At 43.4% G+C, this 20,386-nt stretch overlaps 1 protein-coding gene across 1 annotated transcript in view; it reads left to right on the plus strand.

Moving 5' to 3' along the window:
- Positions 1 to 20,386, plus strand: part of ATP8A2 (ATPase phospholipid transporting 8A2) — a 460,059-nt gene that overhangs the window by 180,115 nt on the left and 259,558 nt on the right. The window contains exon 25 of the mRNA XM_054973360.1: positions 2,224 to 2,396. Coding sequence (XP_054829335.1) covers positions 2,224 to 2,396 — 173 coding nt within the window. The remainder of the gene's footprint in view (positions 1 to 2,223; positions 2,397 to 20,386) is intronic.

The following is a 20,386-nucleotide window of genomic DNA, read 5'->3' on the forward strand; positions in this document are numbered from 1 at the left end:
TATACACTGATTACAATCAGGTGGCAGAAATCGATAGGCAGCAAGCACGGCTCAACGAAATAAGGTGGTAGACAGCCCCAGTAAGGAGGGATTCAGGTTTAATCTTCTCCATTTTTTCTCCATTTTTGTTTTGTTTTCCTCACCTGCTTAAAGGATAGACCCAAGGTAATTCTTGGGTTTGAAGTACCTATATTTAAAATAAAATTCCCCACCAGCACTGGTTGTTTAAGTCATGTCTCTCTCTTCCACCCCAATATAACTTTTTGTTTATTCTAAATAACAGGCCCTGGCTTTAAGAGATCCTTGTTAAAATGTGGCTTCTTTTTGTAATACACATTTTCATGAGTGAAAAGTATAAAAGGCCTAGGATGAAGTCCACACTAGACATGGGCACGAAATAGAAAAAGCCCAAAATGAGAGTTTTGTGTTTCCGCACGAATCGCGAATCAGGAAACTTCACGAAATTGACATGTTTGCCAAAATGATTAGTTAGTTTCATGATTCATCAGAACCTGGGGCATTTCAATGGCCCCCTTCATACCTGGAGATGCCAAACTTGCAGGGAGACTTCAGCAGGCTCTCCTCCACTCACCCTCCCAGTTTGCAATATGTTGATCGGGAAGGGTGGGAAGGGAAGTGCTGCCAGAGTGCATGACTGAAACAGGGACCAGGAGTTGCTGGATCAGAGGAGGATGAAGGACGGGCCATGGTGGAGCTGGGCCAGGAAGACAGATCGAGGGATGGGGTGGGGTGGAGGAAAAAAGTCACCCTCACCCAAAGACCTTCCCACAGCAAGGCCAAGAACTGGGAATAAGAGGTTTCTTTCAGTCTCTTTAAAGCAGCAGCAAACAAAAGCACAATCTCAAATCCTTCCACACACTCTTCCACTCCAATCCCAGCAAAACGCTGACCTAGGTCAGAACAGGAGGTCTGTGGTAGGCTGACATACCTGCCTAATAGGGTTTGGAGGGGTGAGATTGGTGTGCCCATGGCTACAGAAGGCCCCACCACCTTGGTTGCCTAGGGGATTGACCCCCAGCTACTGGCTGTATAGGGCAGAATGGAAGCTCTCCAGATGGCTAGGAGAGCTGCCAATCAAGGGTAAGTGGGCTATGATTGGGGTTTCCAATGGCAACAAAAAGTCAGGGCCCATTGTTGCCTAGGGAATCAATGGATCAGCACCAGCCTGTCTGCAATTATGAATCATTCATGAAGCTAACAAAACAGGCCAAAAAGTCATGAATTTCATGATAATTTTGTGATAACTGTGCCCCCACAAAATGCTGTTTTGTGCAACATGATGAAATTTGCTTCGTATTTCTATTCGTGCCCATGTCTAGTCCACACTGCCCCCGGTGGGTGGCCTGATAGATCCACTTATGCCAAAGGCCAGCCAGTAATGGAGAAGGAGGGAAGAGGGTGGGTGGATGGGTTTTGCCCCATCTGTAAACAATGTATAGGGTTTAATGTGTGTTAGTTACGGGATATAAAGTTTGCGTTTTATCTGGCTATTCTATCTTTATCCTGCCCTTTCTCTAAGAGTTTCTCTACACAAGGCATCTTACATGAGGATGCTCAAAAGTTCTCCCATTGTGGATACACATGCACTGCTAGGGAGACAGTACACTTGGATATAAGACCACACAGAAAGTAAGTCACTTGAGCGTTGCCATGTAAGACGTCTTGCATAGAGAGACTCTGAGAGGAGGAGAACAATGTTGTAAACTGCTTTAAGTACCCATTGTAAAGAATACTGGAGTATAAATATCTAAATAAATAAATAGATCAAATCAGCATAGGTGATTCTCCCCTCGTCTGTTTTATCCTCACAACAACCCTGTTAGGTTGAGAGAGTGACTGGCCCATGTCTCCCTTGAGGTTCATGGTTGAGGAGCGATTTGAGCTCACTTTTTCTTTGTCCTAGCCCAGCATTCTGACTGCTACACCATACTAGTACAGATGCAATTTCACTATAAACAACTTGCAGTTTTGCAAAATAACAGTGAGGGTAAGATTTTAAGCATATAAATAAGCCATACAGCCTTGTTTTGAAGCCCAAGCTGATCCTTCTGAAACAAACATCGGCAACACCTCCTTTTGTAAAACTGCTTTCTTGGCCTTGGGGCCCTCGTCGTTATACTTTGCTGTCATGGTTTATAAAAAGTATCAAGATGACATTAAAATGTAGTGTCATTTTTTTTCTTATTTGTGTGCATATTTTAGGCGACAAGAGCCACGCTGACCCAGCACTGCACGAACCTGGGTGATTCATTGGGCAAAGAAAATGATATTGCTTTGATTATTGACGGCCAGACGTTAAAGTATGCTCTTTCTTTTGAGGTCAGACAGTCCTTCCTGGACTTGGCACTGTCATGCAAGGCAGTCATATGTTGCAGGTAAGAAATTTCAGGGTATTTTGGAGGGAAACGGCTGTTCCATGATGTGAAATAAAAGCATCATCATTGCTATATTATGTACACCGCTGTCTATTATAGAACACAGTGCAGTCCATCTACAGCCCCTCTCTTGCTCAGGGGTTACTTTTCCTCTAGTCTACTGAGCTGGGGAACAGGAAGTACTAAAGTTCTGGATGACTCTGTACCGTCCAACTCTTCTCCAGTCACACCGAAAGCATTCAAGCATATTTAGATACCTCTGGAAACAGTTGGATTTTTTTTTCTTTTTGGAATTTTACCAATAGATGAGATTACATCCAATTGGTGGTCATAGGTCGGGACTCGATTGGATCCTGGAGGCTTCTTCAGTGGTATTCGTTTTAAGAACCAAGAAGTTGCAGTGGTCATAAAGGAAAACCAGGGGAAAGTAGCTTGTGAGCCTGTAGAACAAAGGCGGCATTGGAAACAAGGCTGTAATATTAAGCAGGATTGTTCCATGGGTTTTCCAATGAACTTTTTCAACACAACAGGGGACTTTAGGGGGGCAAATGTTCTCAGTTCCTCCCCCCAGTGCTTACCCCCTTTCATTCTTGTTTGCTTATCTGAGTAGCCGCACTTGGCTGCTGCTCGGGCACCACCTTTTGCAGAGTTTTCCCTTCTGTTGTTATCAAGTTGCAAATAAGATACGGTATCAGTGTAGCAGCCAATCAGAGCTGCAGACACAAGCAAAACAGAGGGAACAGCATAAGCATTGGGGTGAGGTCAGGATAAGCTTGTCATTGTGCCCTGGAAGATGCTGAATTTAGAGAAGTGTTTCTGTAAGGATTAGAGAACTGATGCTGAGAAATGTGGGCTGCCTTAATGGTGTTTGTGTGTACATAAACTCTCCCTATCAAGACTCTCCCAAGAATATTCTCCAAGAAGGGTGGGTGCAGTCCAAGCGCGTGCAGTGTTTGTCATGAAATATCCTCCCCCAGTTTAGTTTAGGTAGGTAGCGGTTTAGTCTGCAGTAGGACTGCGTGATTTGAGTAAGTTTTTGAGAGTCAGAGCTCCCTTCTTCAGGCATGATGCAAGGCTTTCAAAAGCTTACACTCTGAAAATCTTGTTGGTCTCTAAGGAGCTATTGGACTCAAATCCTACTGTTCCCCTGTATTTACCTGTATTAAACAGGTAAATCAGAAGCTGCAAAAGTTCTGGTGCACAGATACCAGTGTAGGTAGCTGTCCCAGGAGGTTTATATTGATATCACTGATCAATCAAAGGGCATGCATGGTAGCCAACTGGAGCTTAAGGTAGATCATGTTTCACTAGCTGCCGTCTTCCTTGGTGGAATGCCTTCCTTTACCTGCCAAACATATATGATAACTCTTGCAGAGATTCATGGATAGGAGCTCTATGCTTATGATTGGTGGCGTCTTCATTGTATAGAAAGCAAAGAGTTGCATCATACAAGGTTATCCAGAGTAGTTGCATATGCCTCAGAAGATGCCACTAGGAAGATTTGAAAGGAGTATTTGTCAGCTATTGTAATATCAGTCATCACACAAAGTTGCCAATACAAATAATAATTGATCCGTACAGCTATGGAATTTGCTTTCTTATTAAATCCTTAAAGACCTGGGAGAGCCCCCAAAAGAATAAAGATTGCTTTGATATGATTGTGGCATAAACGCATGGAGTTTCCTCCCTTTTGTAGGGAAAAAGAGCAAGTCTTTAGCATTGCAGATTTTTCTCAAAATTGAGAACTTTACTTCTAATTGTAGCATGTAAAAGCAGTGTGCAAAATGATCACATTGGCTTTTAGCAGTTAGAAATGAATGTAGCTGAAGATTGGGTCCACTTGTTGCCTTTCATTAAGCAGAGCTGGTCGGACAGAAAGATACAGAGGGACAGTATTAAATATTTTAGCAGACCGTACACAACCCACAGCAGCCTATGAAGTTTAACTGTAATTGTTTGCATGGTCTTCTTTTGAGAGCAGCCTCTTATGATTTGCTTCTAAAGTGTTCTCACATGGATGTGACAGGCATCAATGCTCGGCATTCTTCTGTTGTTTAAAAGATTGCGAGATCTGTGAAAATTACATTGCCAATTCCATTTCTTTTTAAATTTAAACAGAAAAGTTATATATGTTTCTGCTGTAGACATTTGCAACAGTTATTGTATAGAAGCGAAAAGGAAATGGGGTGAATTTGCTCGTTTTTAAGTGTCCATATAATATTCTTTAACTTTGCACTTTATTTGGATAGCAGTTTGTGTTCAAGAGTGTGATGGATGCAGTAGTTATTTATACAGCGTTCCCCCTTTGTTCTCAAAGTGCTCCACAAGAGTAATGCTTCCAAAATTTTATTCATCGGAATTTCTTCTCAGATTGTGTTCCAGTCTTGCTTGCACAGTGTAGCTGTAAGGAATCCTCCATTGTCTTTTGTCTTACACTTCTCAATTTTAAGAATATCAGAACATAAGAAGTCCTGCCGGAACAGACCAGTAGTCCATCTAGTCCAGCATCCCATCTCACACACTGGCCAATCATTTTCTCCGGAGCGACTACAACAGAGCACAGAAGCTGAGGCCTTCCCTTGCTGTTGCCTCCTGGCACCGGTACTCAGAGGTCTAATGCCTCAGAACGTCCCCATGGCTAGTAGTAGGGTTGCCTGTCCCCTTCTGGGGGTGGGAGATCCGCTGCCCCCAGCTGTCGTCCCCTGTCACTGCTCACCTAGCCAGCAGGGGGATGAGGTGTCAAGAAAGAGGGGAGGCAAGTTGGCAGTCATGTGGGTGAAATGGGCTTGCCCATGTCCCCTGGGAGTTACATTATTTCTGGTGTGACCTGGAAGCAGCGGGTCACGCCATGGCTGATTTTTAAAATATTGGCCCCAACCGTAGTGTGAAAATGATTTGTGCTGATTTTTAAAGAATTGGTTGCTGGTGCAGCCTGTTGCTTCCAAGTCATGCCAGAAACAATATGATCACCAGGGAATATGGGCATGCCCTTCCCACACATGTACAGGTAAGTACCCGATGCCCCGTGTTCCCCCTACGCCCCCTTGGTTTTGACTGGTGGGACCTGGCAACCCTGACTAAGTAGCCTGCCACTGATGAACATATCCCTCCACAAATCTGTTTAATCCCCTTTTAAAGCCTTCAATTTTGTGCACAAGCTCAGTTTGCCACTGTTTTCTGTTTCATTTCATTCCTGGCTTTCCCCTTTCTGTGTTAACAGCATGCATGTGTGTATTAATACAATACTGGAGCAAAGTAAACTTAATGTGGTCATTCTGTACCTATAACCTGATAATTGGGATGAAAGAAGGCTGGTGGGGGGTGATTTTCAGATAAAACGGCAAGAGGGGGAATGATGCAAAATCCCCTGCCCCCTCCTCTCCTCCTTCAAGCAGCAGCCCCTGCAATTGCATTTTTAAAAACAGTGATTAAAACGGATCATGGAACGGTTGTAGGCGTCATGTAGTTTCTCCCACAGATTGAATGGAGAGGGCTGTGGCTGAAAGTAACTTGCAATCATTCCGCCCCCGTCCCCCGCCCCCCCCATGCCATAGGTCATGACAAAGGGAGTTCCAGTTCCATGGAATGTGAATTTGATGTACTGAATTTACCCAAAAGGAAGATAAACGTCAATATAAGATGATCACAGTAAGAAAAGGATATAAACAAAAGTTTTTTAGAGTGCAATCCTACGAACATTTTCCTGGGAGTAAGCCCCACACACTCGGGTAGGATTCTAAGTAAACCTGTTTAGGACTGATTTCTTAATAACTCTATATAACTGTAACTTATATGCAAATTCAACACAGCCCGCTCTTTTCCTTGATGGTGCATGGGGAGGGGGACCCCTAGTCTTCATTTCGGATAAATAGAATAACGGAGGTTGCACATGCAAAATGATCTGTAAGAAATTATTTTAAAAGGTGCAGTCGGTTTCAGTGGACTTAAACTGGACTCACTCTGCATAGGATTGCAGTGTAAATGGCACTGTTTGCCCAACTCTGACCCAGGAAAATTCATTCTAACTTACAAATTAAACACAGATCATTTTAGAAGAAACGTTTAGAGATACTGTTCTGTTCTTGTAAACCCAGCGGGGCGGGGGGCGTCGGGGGGAGCGGCGCAGCCGCGACCCCCGGGGGCCCGGCTGTCTTTGTCTTTATCTTTGTCTTCGTCTTCGTCTTCGCCTTCGCCTTCGCCTTCGCCTTCGCTAGAATGTACAATGGGTTTAAAAACGGCTGTTATCTACTTTCTGTATTGTGTTAACAACATTCAGAAGTTATCCATTACAGATGGAGAAAGGCAATGTTAATAGCACTTGTAAAAATGTCATAAAAGTCACTTACTGTACAATTTCTAACAGGGCAATCAATCCTAAGTAGAGTTACACTCTTTTACGTCCCTTGACTTCAGGGGGCTTAGAAGATTGTAACGTTGCTTAGGATTGCAATGTAAATAAGTTTTACGTTGAAATCAGGGCGCCAAGGAAACGGTCATCCTATATTTAACCGATGATGCAAGAATGTAGTGAGGACTCCAATAGGTATAATATACAGTTTTCTGATTGCCAGTCACATGTCTTTGAAATAATATTCCTGTTGCTTTGCCACTTTTAATGACTATGTGTGCAGTTAACAATCTTTTATCGAATCAGGTTGTTTTTTATATTGCAGTTCTGTTTAGTGCATGCAAGAATATCAGAATCAGACATAGGTCATTTCCACATGTCCTTAAAGAGATGGCCCACTTGCTAAACACTGGCGGCTTTTCCCCTTGACTCCAAATGTCTCCGTTTTCAAAATGGTTGCAGGCTGTTTAGCTTCTATGATTATGGTGCCTTTTATGGGACTGCACTTTCTCACGGTCTCAGAAAAGGCGCAGAAAAAAGGAAAGCCAAATAGCCTGCGACCGTTTTGAAAATGGAGATGTCTGTAGTGAAGGGGGAAAGCTGCCAGTGTTCGATGAGTGGGCCATCCCTTTAAGGGCATGTGGAAACGGTCCTAGTTGCCTTAAAACATTCTTTTTAAAGTGCCAGAATATAACCTCTGCCTTGCAAACCTTTCACTTAATCTCATCCATTTTGCTAAGCCTCACCTACTTTCTATCTCCTTTTAAAGTAATCCTGTTAATGGAGACAATGGGTAACGGATCAATTTATCTTGTTATGTTCTTCTCTCTTCCTACAAAACAATCTTAAATTTACTGTGGTTTCATTTTAAGAGATTACTCCAGAGAGCCAAGTTCAGATGTGCTTCATGTCTAAAGCCGAGCAAATGAATATACCATATATTTTAAGTATATTAAAAATGACATTGAATGGCAAATAGATCTGAAATACCCCTGTGGACATAAAAAAGCTTATGCTGAATTTATGCTACATTAACTCCTATGAATTTGTACTGCTTGAAGTTGACAATTTCCAACACAACTCGTTCTAGATTTTTGGCACAACAGAGTTCCTCAGAATTTTTTTTTTTAAAAAAGCAGATGCACCAGAACCCCTACAAATGTTTTTATTTGAAAATTGGGCCACTATTTAATCTAAAATTTCCTCTTCTCCATGCCAGTCACATTTTAACTTTCTTCCTGTGAAGTTTTAAAGTGCACTGCCTTATTTGACACACAAAGTACTATAAAGACAGCCCAGAGTGGGATAAAAAAATGTTTTCCTTTCTTTAGAACCAAGCACCTGGCAAGCAAAAAGACCATTTCTGTAAAGCCTTTTAGGCTATTAAAGGCATTCCTCCTGGTCCCCCGAGACTCCACTCCACTTATTTTTATTTCTCTTTTTAAAACCTATGAAATTACATCACTTTCCCCCCTCTTTGGTTTACATTTTATTGTAGTTTTCCACATTGTTCTTTTAGAGCGTTTTTTTTTTAAAAACCCACTAATAATTAAAGCTGCTTTGCTGTTTGGCCACTAGAGATAGCAGGAGAGGAGATGACTAATGTTGGCAAATTCTTGGCAATGGTAGAGGATTACAGGCAATCAGCTCTGCTGTCAGTCAGATGACTAGGGCTAGCTTAAAGAAAGGCTTTGGAAATGGGAATTGATTTGACTATATGGGCCTTTGATCTGTCTTTGACCAAGTTTGAAGGAAGGAAGGCATGACTCAGAGTGTAAAGGTTCTGAGACTCAAAACATTGTGGAAAATACATGAAGCTAATGACTTCACTGAAATGCTTTTTCAACATGGGAGATCATCAAGGGGTTAACAGCTTTGTGCATACTTCACTCAAACACAAATAACACAGTCAGTGAATGGAATTTGTTGCTAATACACAGCAGTTGTCTTGAGTCTTTGGATCCATTTATCTTTCTGTCATTCTTTTAGGTAAGATTATTCCATTTATTTTGGAGGTCAAGAAGGTTGTACTGAGCCCTGGTTTTAAGTAATGGCAGACTAGATCACATTTACTTCCTGCACTTTCAACCCCAAATGGAGTTTACATTGAGAATAAAATAATCTCTGCATGAATAAAAGATGCTTCACCAGGATATGGGAGACCCAGTTTTGAATCCTGGCTCTGTCATGAAAGCGCTCTGGTTGACCACACATTCTCAGCCTAACCCACCTCATAGGATTGTTGTTGTGAGGATAAAGCAGAGGATGGAGAATGATGTTATTAGCCACCCTGAGTTTCCATTGGGGAGAAAAGTGGGATATAATATCTTAATAATAGTAATATTTTTAAAGACCCAAACTGCATGGACATTGAATATTACATGAAATTTTAACACAAAATTCTCAGACTCAACTAGCTAAAAATTGACCTTTCTTGTGGCTTAAGTTTCCCCTTCCTAAATGTGCCATTCAGTCTTCAGGCATACCCCATCTTCAAACTCCTTTCCTCCCGAATAGTATGTTTCCTGATTTCATCATATCTGTTAAAACAACAACAGTGTAATTATATATTGCCCTTCAGGACAGATTAGTGCCCCATTCAGAACAGTGAACAAAGTCTGTGTTATTATCCCCACAATACAGCTGGAGAGCTGGGGCTCAGAGGAGTGGCTTACTCAAGGCCGCCTGCTGAGCTCATTGGAGTTGAACTAGCAGAGTGCTGACTTGCAGCCCAACCACTTAACCATTATGCTACGGCAGTTCTCTTTTCTCCTATATACATCATCAGTATTCCTAAGGTCCCATATGTTCTATTGTCATCTCAACCCCTTCACCTAAATTCCCTGGTGGCCTTGCTGTGAAGCACAGCAAACATCTTTGTACAAACCTCTCAGAAGGTCCTGGTGACTGGGGAGGAGTATGAAGGGTCATAGAAATTGGCGCACCTTAGAGGTGTGGCAGGAGTAGTACAGTGATAGAGCACATGCTTTGCATGCAGCAGGACTCAGGTGCATCTCCACTTAAAAGATCTCAGATAATGGGTGTTGCCTCAGGCTCTGGAGAGACAGCCAGAGGAGGCAGTGCTGATTAGATGGAGCAGTGGTTTACCGCAGCAGCTTTATATTCTGCTGTGCACAGCTGGCTTCATATCTTGCTCTTTCCCTTTTCTGGTAAGCTGCCACTTGGTACAGTGTTGTCTGTATTAACTCTACAGGGGCAGTGTTGATCAATAGGATCTCTCAGGAAGTCCTCTGTTAGAGACCTGGAAGCAGGGCCGGCGCGCCCATGGAGGCCAGGTAGGCGGTGGCCTCGGGCGCGCGGGCATTGGAGGGGCGCTGGAGGGGGTGTCAGGGGCGGAGGCGCGTGCAGTAAAGCTGGCATGACTGGGCAGCAGCTACTGCTGCAGCCAGCCAGCCAGCTCCGTGCTGCCGCCGCCGCCACACACCCCAGCCGTGTGCAGCCTCTGGGTGCCGCCCCAGCAGCGGCTCGCAGCTTGTGTGCCCAGCTGGGGTGTGTGGCGGTGGCGGCATGGAGCTGGCTGGCTGGCTGCAGCAGCAGCTGCAGCTGGCCACGCCAGCTCCGCTGCGTGCTCCTCTGCCCCAGCCGGGCGCAGAAGCCGTGAGCTGTTTCTGGGGCGGTGCACAGAGCAGCCTCTGTGCACTGCCCCAGCAGCAGCTTGAAGCTTCTGTGCTTGGGGCTCCGTGAGCTGCCCAGCCCCCCTGCGGTGCGTGATGACATCTGCAATGATGTCATCACGCAACCGCCTCGGGCGCCAGAACCTCTGGCACTGGCCCTGCCTGGAAGCACCGAGACAGTGGTCCTTCCCTTTTCCACTGATCTGTGTCACTCCAAGCCCAGCTGATTCACATTTATCTAAAGTGATAGCTACACTTGAAAAAGCTCAAACCATTTGTTGCTTTCATGACTTTCCTTATATTTTGGGAATCTACACTGTAAGAAGAGGCCCTGTCAACTGTGGTAGACTCACAGATATTTCACATTGATATGATCTATCCTGTTACAAGAATGAACAGTAAAGCATTTATTTAAAATACAGGCTCTGTTCTCCACTTAATTGTTCCCAAGGCAGTTTACAAGATACAATAAAGCAATATTTGCAGGGCTGTAATGCACACTAACACGGCTGCCTAAAAAACTATCCTAAAAGCCAGCAATCCAGTATGACCGGCAGAAGGAGACACAATTTAAAAGCCATTGAATCAGAACAATTAATAAAAGAGGTCAAAGTTGGGAGACTTGCAATGCTATTTTAAATCCATTGATTCCAATGGATTGCGCAGTCTGGGTAAAAAGAAAACTCTTTACCTGGTGCCTAAAGAGAGACAAGCTTGGGGTCAGGGAAACCAGAATGAGAAGGAATTCTAGTGTCAAGGAGCTGCTGTTGAGAGGTCCCTGTGGCAAGGGCCAGGGCTGGATTGGCCATTACGTCCATCAGGAAAAGTCCCCCTGGATGCCCTCTGTCAAGGCTGCCCTGACCCAAGCATGTCCCACTGCAAGGTGAGCAGGAGCCACTGCCGTTGCAAGCTGGCAGTCCCTGCTTTGTCTCAGGTAAGTGGGAGCTGCCGCCTCCACAAGCCGACGGCCCCTGCCACTCTGCATCCAGCAGCCGCTGCCATGCACAAAGTGTACAGGAGCCACTGTTGCCTCTAGACAGACATGAGCTGCTGCCACAAGTCAGTAATCCCTGCCTCATGTGCGTTAGCACCACAAGCTCCCTCCCATAAGGTGGGTGGGTGTTAGGGCTGCCAATATCCCACTGGGGGTGGGGGAATCACCTGCTCCGAACTTCCACCCCCCGCCCCTGCTTATCTGGCTGGCAGGGGAGGCACGGGCTTCATGTGCGTGCTCCCAGGTGGCGTGGAGCGCTCCCGGGTGGCACGGCATGCACTCGTAGGCCTAAAACAGCTCAGATTTGGCCCAAATTAGCCTGGATTGAGCTGCTGCCAGGTGGGGGAGTGCTGCCCCACGCCACAGCGGCCCATTCTAGGGCAATTCAGGCCCGATCTAAATTCGGCCCAATTCGGGACAAATTGGGCCCCCCTGTGGAGCGTGGGAGTGCTCCCAGGGCAGCCACAGCCTGCGTGATGATGTGACTACCTGGAAGTGACATCATTGCACAGGTCCAGGAATGCATGTGAGTTTTGTGTGTGCGCAACTGAGACCCCCAAAAGGTAGGTGCCGAGCCCGCAACTCCCACCAGGAGTACAGGGGAACCTGGCAACCCTAGTGGGTAGGAACTGGGTAAGAACTGTGGCATGCCTGCTCTTTTCATCCCCTCCACCATGGGAAGGCATGGCCAGGATTTCTTCCCTCTGCCCTCCATCAAAGAAGTGGCCTGGGGCAGGGCACCTCATGTGGGTACAGGTGGTCCTTCCAAGTAGTGTGTGCCATTTCAATAGCTCAAACGCTTTCCCACTTCTGGAATCATACTGCTAACTAAAAAGAGTTACACCCTTCTAGAACCAGTGGACTGACAAGGTTGTAATTGCTCAGGGCCACACTGTAAGTTATACAGTGAAAGAATGCAAACAAACAATATGGAACATGGTAGCTGTAGCACAGTGGTTAAGTGGTTCGGCTGCGCATCAGCACCAGCTCCCCAGCTGCATTGTGGGGATAATAATAACACTAACTTGTTTACCACTCTGGGTGAGGTACTAATCTTTCTAGCAGAGTGGTATATAAACGCAGGTTGTTGTTGTTTGAATTATCCAAAACACAATAAACAGTGAGCAGAGGTCGCATGTTATTATTGATTGGCCTTGCTAAGCTGATACAAGTTTCCACCGGAGACTTAAGTATCAACCAGATATCGGCATAATATGTATGCTGTTTCAAGTAGCTCCGTCTTTTGCAATTCTGTGGGTGTTATGTCAGAAAGCTGCAGTTTTTCCATATGAATTGCAAAGTTTTCGAGATGGTTCCAAGTGCCCCAATGAGAATGGGGACTACTTTTGCATTCTTCTTCCATAGTTGGGTGGTTTCTATTGCAAGATCTCTATATTTAATTATTTTTTCTTGTTCATTTTCTTCGACTCTGGCATCCCCAGGAATTGCAATGTCGATTATCCAGACTTTTCGATTTTCCACGACTGTTATGTCTGGTGTATTATGTTCAAGGTGCTGATCAGTTGGAATTCTGAAATCCCACAAGATCTTGACTTGTTCTTTTTCTAGCACCTTTTCCATCTGATGTTCACATGAATTCTTTGATACTGACAAGTTATATTTTTTACACAATGGCCAATGAATCAGCCTTGCGACCCTGTCATGTCTAGCTTTGTAGTCCGTCTGTGCAGTTTTCCTGCATTCAGAGATAAGGTGGGACACAGTTTCATCTTTTTCCTGGTAAAGTCGACATTTTGGATTTTCACTGATTTTCTGAATTTTGGCTTTCATGACATTTGTTTGCAATGCTTGTTCTTGTGCTGTGAAGATCAGACCTTCAGTTTCTTTCTTGATTGTACCCATCTTCAACCATGCCCAAATTAAGCTGTTGTCATTTTTTCTTTCAATATTTTTTAGACGTTGCCCAGGTAAGGGTTTGTTCTTCCAGCCATTTAATCTATTCTCAAACTGTTTCTTCTTGTATTCAGCCTTTGTTTCGGTTGTTTTTAATATGTTCTCTGTTTTCACAGCCTGAAGTAATTTTTCTGTACTTCTGGCTGATTTAATAATTCAGGCCTCTCTTTTCTTCTTCCACTACCTGATGTACTTGTAACAGTCCTCTTCTACCATTTTTTGTGGTAAATATAGGCTGTCAACATCACTTTTTGGGTGTAAAGAATGATGCATGTTCATTAGTTTTTGAGTTTTTCGATCTAATTTTTCTAAATCACTTTGTGTCCAGTCTATTATTCCAGCTGGATATCTGATCACTGGAATTGCCCATGTATTTATGGCCTTGATTATATTTCCACCATTTAATTTTGACTTCAGAATTTTTCGTACTTTCTTGATATATTCTTTCTGAGTCAGTTCTTTTACTTTCACATGCAGGATGTTATCTAATTCTAATATTCCAAGATATTTATAATTTTCATTGTTTGATAATGATTTCATAATGTTGCCATTTTCAAGTTCTATTCTGTCAATTTTTTACTTTCCCCTGCTGCATGGAGAATACTTCGCATTTGTCTAAGCCAAATTTCATTTGAATATCAGCACTGTACATCTATTAAGCAATGATTCAAGTTCAGTGGGACTCTGCATACAATTTCAAATCATCCATGTACAGGAGATTTTCCCAGCCTGATCAGAAACATAATAACCCATGGTTGTTGGGGGTTTTCCGGGCTGTATTGCCGTGGTCTTGGCATTGTAGTTCCTGACGTTTCGCCAGCAGCTGTGGCTGGCATCTTCAGAGGTGTAGCACCAAAAGACCTCTGTAGCACCTCTGTCTTTTGGTGCTACACCTCTGAAGATGCCAGCCACAGCTGCTGGCGAAACGTCAGGAACTACAATGCCAAGACCACGGCAATACAGCCCGGAAAACCCCCAACAACCATCGTTCTCCGGCCGTGAAAGCCTTCGACAATACATAATAACCCATGTTTGTTTTCTCTAGGACCATTGTCAAGAGGATTAATGAGATATTGAATAATAAAGGCAACAAGGAGTCCCCTTGAAATAGACCTCTTTTGGTACAAACTTTCCCAATTTCTTCATCATAGACCATTAATATGGTTTTCCATTTTTGCATATTTTCCTTCAGGAACAGCTTGCAGCAGTGAATCAAATGCTTTTTTGTAGTCAATCTATGCCATATTCAAATTCGTCTTTCTTCTTGAATTTTTCAGTACCATTTTGTCAATTAGCAGTTGATCTTTAGCGCCTCTTCCACCAATTTTTCATGGTAAATATAGCCTGTCAACATCACTTCATTATCATCATCATCATCATCATCATCATCAGGGCTTTTTTTCAGCAGGAACACGGTGTAACGGAGTTCCGGAACCTTTTAAAAATGGTCACTGGCCATGTGACTATTTTCTCCCAGGGCAATTTAAACTTTTAGAAACTCCCCCCTTGTTCCAGCTGACCCAAAGTGACATCATTGTGCAGTCTTGAGTTCCACCACTGAGTTCCACCACTTATTTCCCCAGAAAAAAGCCCCGATGATGATGATGATGATGATGATATTGGTCTGCTCATATCTGTTTTCACAAGCTTATCTACAGCAAGCCAGGAAGTGTCTTCTCTGCCTTGGTTCATTCTAAAAACCAATGCAGGATAAATTTTAGAACCCATTCTCTCTCTCTCTCTCTCTCACACACACACACACACACACACAGAGAGAGAGAGAGAGAGAGAGAGAGATCATGGGCATGGTACCATGGGAATCATCGTTGTGCAAACATTCCCTTTTCATTCTTTGATAGTAACCCATAAAGCTGTTTCTAAACTGTGGCAAGAACCAAGTCGAGGAGCCACCATTGAGGTGTCTTTCCACATACTCTATGGGCCTTCTCTCTAACATGTTGCAAATGTTTAAAGACATTCATAATTTGAATAGCGAACCTGCCATGGAACTGCGCTTACTCTGTTTTGTTCCGATGTACAACCATGTATTAAACACAGATCTTAGACAAGTATGTTCTTCTTACAGGCAACCAAAGGGTCTCTGCTCCCTGTTGGTTGGCTGGTCCTTCTAACAAGCGTGAAACCACTCCTCCTTTCCAGAGCACTTTTTTAAATTAAAAAAGACCTTTTAAAAATTTTTAATCATCAGATACTTAGCAGGGTGCAGGCCGGAGAGGAGGCAGGTAGTGTGCCTGCAGCATGAAGCAGAGAGGAATGACGAGGCAATCAGTGTTGGATTGAGAAGCGAGTACAGCCAGCATTGGCGGAATGAGAATATAAATGCACCCAGTAACAGAAAGAATCCATCAGCCTCTGTATATTGGTGTATATATACATTTCCTATGTGTAGGACTTTTTTGGGCGGGGGGATTCCATCATGTGAATGCCCAGCTGCAGTCTGCAGTGGTACAGCCAAGGCAGAGGTTTAACACCCATATGCTATATGTGAGAATTGGGTCAATAAGGTAGCTCAGTTGGAATGTTCATGTTCCAATTCTTCCTGTTCCTCCAAGCTTTGTATGTCTGGCAGGAGAAGCTACAATGGGATGGCACTTTTACCAGCATACTGTGCTTTGAATGGCATTTTCACTGATAGTCAGCTCTGCTAGAAATCCCCCCTATAGCGTTTTAATTAAAGAGATATTGGTCTCAGTGGGTGATTTATTATAATTGATGCTGGTGGTTATAATAATGGTAGTGTTGATTATCATAAGAATTTAGTTTCCTCTCGGGGATTAATAGATTCTCACAATTCGTAAAGCTGTAGCATAAAGAGGGGGAAATAATACATGATATTTTGTTACATTCTCGGTTTTTCACTGGCAGGGGAGACAGTTTGGGGAGTTATCGCAACAATATCCTTCTTCAGGAACAGCTTTGTCATATTGCATGTTCTTAGTGTGATGTCTCACTCTAATCCATAAATTACTTAGTCCAAAGTGCAGTTTTATTGCAAAATAATCCCATTATTTCATTGGGACTAAATCTGCCTAAAGCTAAGCTTTTGTGCAGATGTGAGGAGGTTCCCAAATAATGGTCTTCTGGAGTTTGAGGGGCTGCTGGTGGATTCATGATCCAACAGAGTTCCTGTAGAGGCACCCTTTGTATGCACTGGTAGCTCCATATGAGGATAGTCGTACTGCTACTTTGATTTGCATAGACAAGGCATCTCTGGAAAGGCCCCCTGCAGTTGTGCAAAAGGGCAGGAGTCTCTGGTCTGGTCTGTCTCTCCAGGTGGATATAGTGGTCCATGAAACTGGCATATGCACTCCATCTCAATCAAATGCCAAGCCAAGCAACTACTGCATATTATTGGGAAGGGGTTGTTGATGTCTGTGATGGGCTTGGACATTGTGATGCAGTTGCCCTGTGGTTCACAGAAAAAGCTGGGGATTTGAAGTAGAAGAGACGGAAAGGAAGGCTTGGAAAACCTTAATGGAAAAAGTTATTATGCTGCACTTTTGGTCTTCTTCCACCTCAGGAAGAAACCTCCATTATCTTAATAATGGAGCATAGCTTAAATATTTATGCCCATAAGCCCCATATAGTTGCTAGAGTTAGCTCTCAGTGAGTGATTATACCACAGTGTTGCTCATCTGGTAATTATTTATTTAATCCACAAAAAAGTGCCTTGTTGACTTTTATTGTTAATAAAAAAATCCCACTCCTTCCCTGCAATGAGAAAAATCACACCTTATTTCTGATTAAGAATATGCGGACTTGCTATAACATTAATTGGTCCCAAAGAAAATTATGTATGTGTTCCATTTTTGGGTATATACACATCTGACATACCCCCCCCCTATCTATCAGCTACTGAATTATCAATGCTTATTATCTAGTTCTACCTCTGACAATTCATGACAGCCCAGCACTCATCTTAAGACTTTGAAAACCGTAAGGGAAAGATCATTCTGGCAGCTTTCATGTATGCATGTAATTGAAGTGGATGAAGGCTTGGGACTACAGTCAGATCTGTTCTGTCCAAGCACTTATACCAGCCCCGCCTCTCTGACCATTAAGCCTGGTCTCTTCAATCTGACTGTAATTGTCCATGAGCCATAATTCTCCCAATTTATATATTTCACAGCTTCCTCGAACCAGGTCCTCCTTGGGGATGCACGTAAACGTGAAGATGTTGCGAGTTTGCAAATCCAATTTACTATGCTCTAGGTGGCAAACTTACCCCCCACCCCCCCACTCCCCGCAAGGGTTTGGTATTTGAGCTTTACGAGGGGTGATTTCTGAGCTTTATTATCTTTGTCATTTGCAAAGCTTTGCAGTGTCAGCAGAAAGGCACGTTTTTCCACTGCATAGCCTGGCTTCTGTTAGTTCTTGTTAATCACCTTCGGAGTTGTTCTGCCGCATCTCTGTCGTGTACGGTTTAGCACATCCCAATGCAACCGCTAGCGTTTAAAGAAAGACCTGGATAACTCTGTTCAATCTCACATTGGCCTCCGGATGCTGCAGTGAAGAAAGGGGCAGAGACGCTTGGCAGAGTGATGGGAGCTGCTTGACCCCTCCTCTCTGCCTCTTGGTTATTTCCTGCAGACGGGCATGGAAAGGGTGAAGCAACTGCTCTCTCCTCTTACTGTTCCTTCCTGCCCCCATGTTGTGTTATTTCATCAAGTGTAGTTTTGAGTAGAAGTTGTGTCCTGAAGCACTGGAGATCCCAGCGAGTAAACATTTTGTTCTTCTCTGTGCTTGTTGTTACTCAAGGAGGGTGCTCTATCCTTCGGATGCATTGATCACAGAGGACTAAAATAAACACACGCGTCTTACAATAATCCTCTTATAAAGGGAATATGTGCTTATCAGGTAAAAAACATATGTGATTTGTTTGTTCTTTATTTGGCATTATTTAAAGTATGGGGGGCACAGTTCTGCTGTGTGTGTGTGTGTGTGTGTGCACACGTGCTTTTTACAAAAAAAAATTCAGAAATGGTACAAAGGGCCTCCTTTTGACTTTTTAAAAAAAATGTTGTGATGTCAAAAAGGGCAGAAATGTTCACCCGAAAGGCGAGTACTGCTTCATTTGCCCACAGGGGTGTAACCACTCTGGCAATACTTTATCACCTCCTTCCATGATCCCTGATTGGCTTAAGGGCATGTCTATTCTCAGGAAAAAGACTCAAGTTGTTGTGTTTTTTTTTCAAAATAAAAGGGTACTGAAAGGAGAAGCTGATTAGGTACATGTTGAAAAAGGACAGGCAGTGCAGAAGCTGAGTGGGGCTGGGGGTGGGGGCGGTGCCTCCAAAAGTATTTTTTTGACCTTCCAGACCTACTTAAAAGATAGGTGAACTTCCAGTACAGCTCTAAGTAAATCTACTGTTGAGTGCTATGCTGCTATAGCAGCTTTCAAAATACAAACATGTTTAAAATAAACTTTCAAAATAATTGTATTCTTAAAAACCCAAAATATACAAATAAAATTGTCACTAAAATAGATTATACAAATCTCCCCCCCCCCCGCCCCCGGAAAAATAACCTTAGGCACTGAAAGGCTGTTTAAAAAACATACTACTCTGGGCTTTTCTGCATGACCAACTAACACCTGATTTTCCTAGCAATCAATCCAGAAGCACTGGAATTGGTTTGGGAATAGGGTGCTGTAGTCATTGGTGGCATTATTGGTGATGTCACAAGCCACCCCCCCCCCCCGGCCCGGTATTTTGTGTACATGCTTATATTGCTATATCAATATAAGGGCTGATTTTTTAAAAAAATACGTATCACAAGTGAACACACTGCCTGTCTTTGCGTGGGTAAGCCTAAAAGGGAGCAGCTCCACCACCCATACCTGAATATCCCTCATGGTCTGAACTGTAGAGTCCCACACAAACTAATCCAGAATCAGAAGAAGGAGGCCAGCCCCAGCGAGGCAAACCAACCTCTCTTGGAGCAGAGCCCAGAGCAGCAGCAACAATGTGCTTTTCAAACCAGGCTGGTTTTTCTGACACTCTCTCCTAGGGGCCACCACGGCTTTTGCATTTGCATTTAAAAAAAACCTTCAATTTCTCCACAGTGGAAGGGGTTAGAGAGTTACTTTAAAAAAAAATCAAGCTGGGAATTCAGAGAACATGCTGCACCTATTATTACCAAATATAAATGGGCACCCTGTGTAGTAATCACGATAACAGTAATAAACCTACAACTGAATAGGTCTACAGGACCAACAATTCCTTGATGAGCACCAATTAGCAAACAGAGAATTTCTGAACAAGTTATATAATGAATTCCGTTACATTTAAAGTGCTGGGTGCTTAACAGTCGACAATTGAGCAGTCTTTCCGTTGAGTGTTCGGTGGCTGCTATTCCGTGGCACGTTTGACAGTCCAACCGTGGATTCTCCCACTGGAGAGGTGGTTTCCAGCACGTACCTGATGGGGACCAGTGCGGGATAAGAAGAAAAGACTTTGTGCTCACAAACTGTTGGACTTTTGCCCTTGGTTGTGTTATTTTGGCAACCAATTGTCGACTGTAAAGCTCCCAGGACTTTAAACGTAACGGAATTCATTATATAAATTGTTCAGAAATTCTCTGTTTGCTAATTGATGCTCATCAAGGAATTGTTGGTCCTGTGCACCTATTATTACAACAGTAGGTCAATATATCAATATGAAATTGGTATTTAAAAAAAAAAAGATAGAAAAGAAAACCAGGAGAGGTAAAGGAAGGTGGGGGAGAGGAGAAGTTTAACAAGGACCAACATGTAATCATTGAAAAGTGGGTTGGAGGTAGGTGGGAGTGAGCAGAACAATTAAAACCAAAAGAAATATCATACACAAAGAAAAAAATCCACTCAAAATCAGCTTCCAGAAAAAAGATTGCAGTAAAAGCGATCAAAATAACGGGGGGGGGGGGGGATAGGGGGAGGGGCACTAAAGGCAAAAATGCATGCAGAAATCGGAGGATAAGCCAAAGCAGTATGAGTCCTGAACTTATGGAAAATCCTGCGCAGAAGAACTCTCTGCATACATAAAATGAGATCTATTTTATCTGGTTTAATTTATCTAAACCTTTTCTTTTCCCAATTCAT

Source organism: Eublepharis macularius, chromosome 3 (genome assembly GCF_028583425.1).
Source record: "Eublepharis macularius isolate TG4126 chromosome 3, MPM_Emac_v1.0, whole genome shotgun sequence".
NCBI classification, from domain to species: Eukaryota; Metazoa; Chordata; class Lepidosauria; order Squamata; family Eublepharidae; genus Eublepharis; species Eublepharis macularius.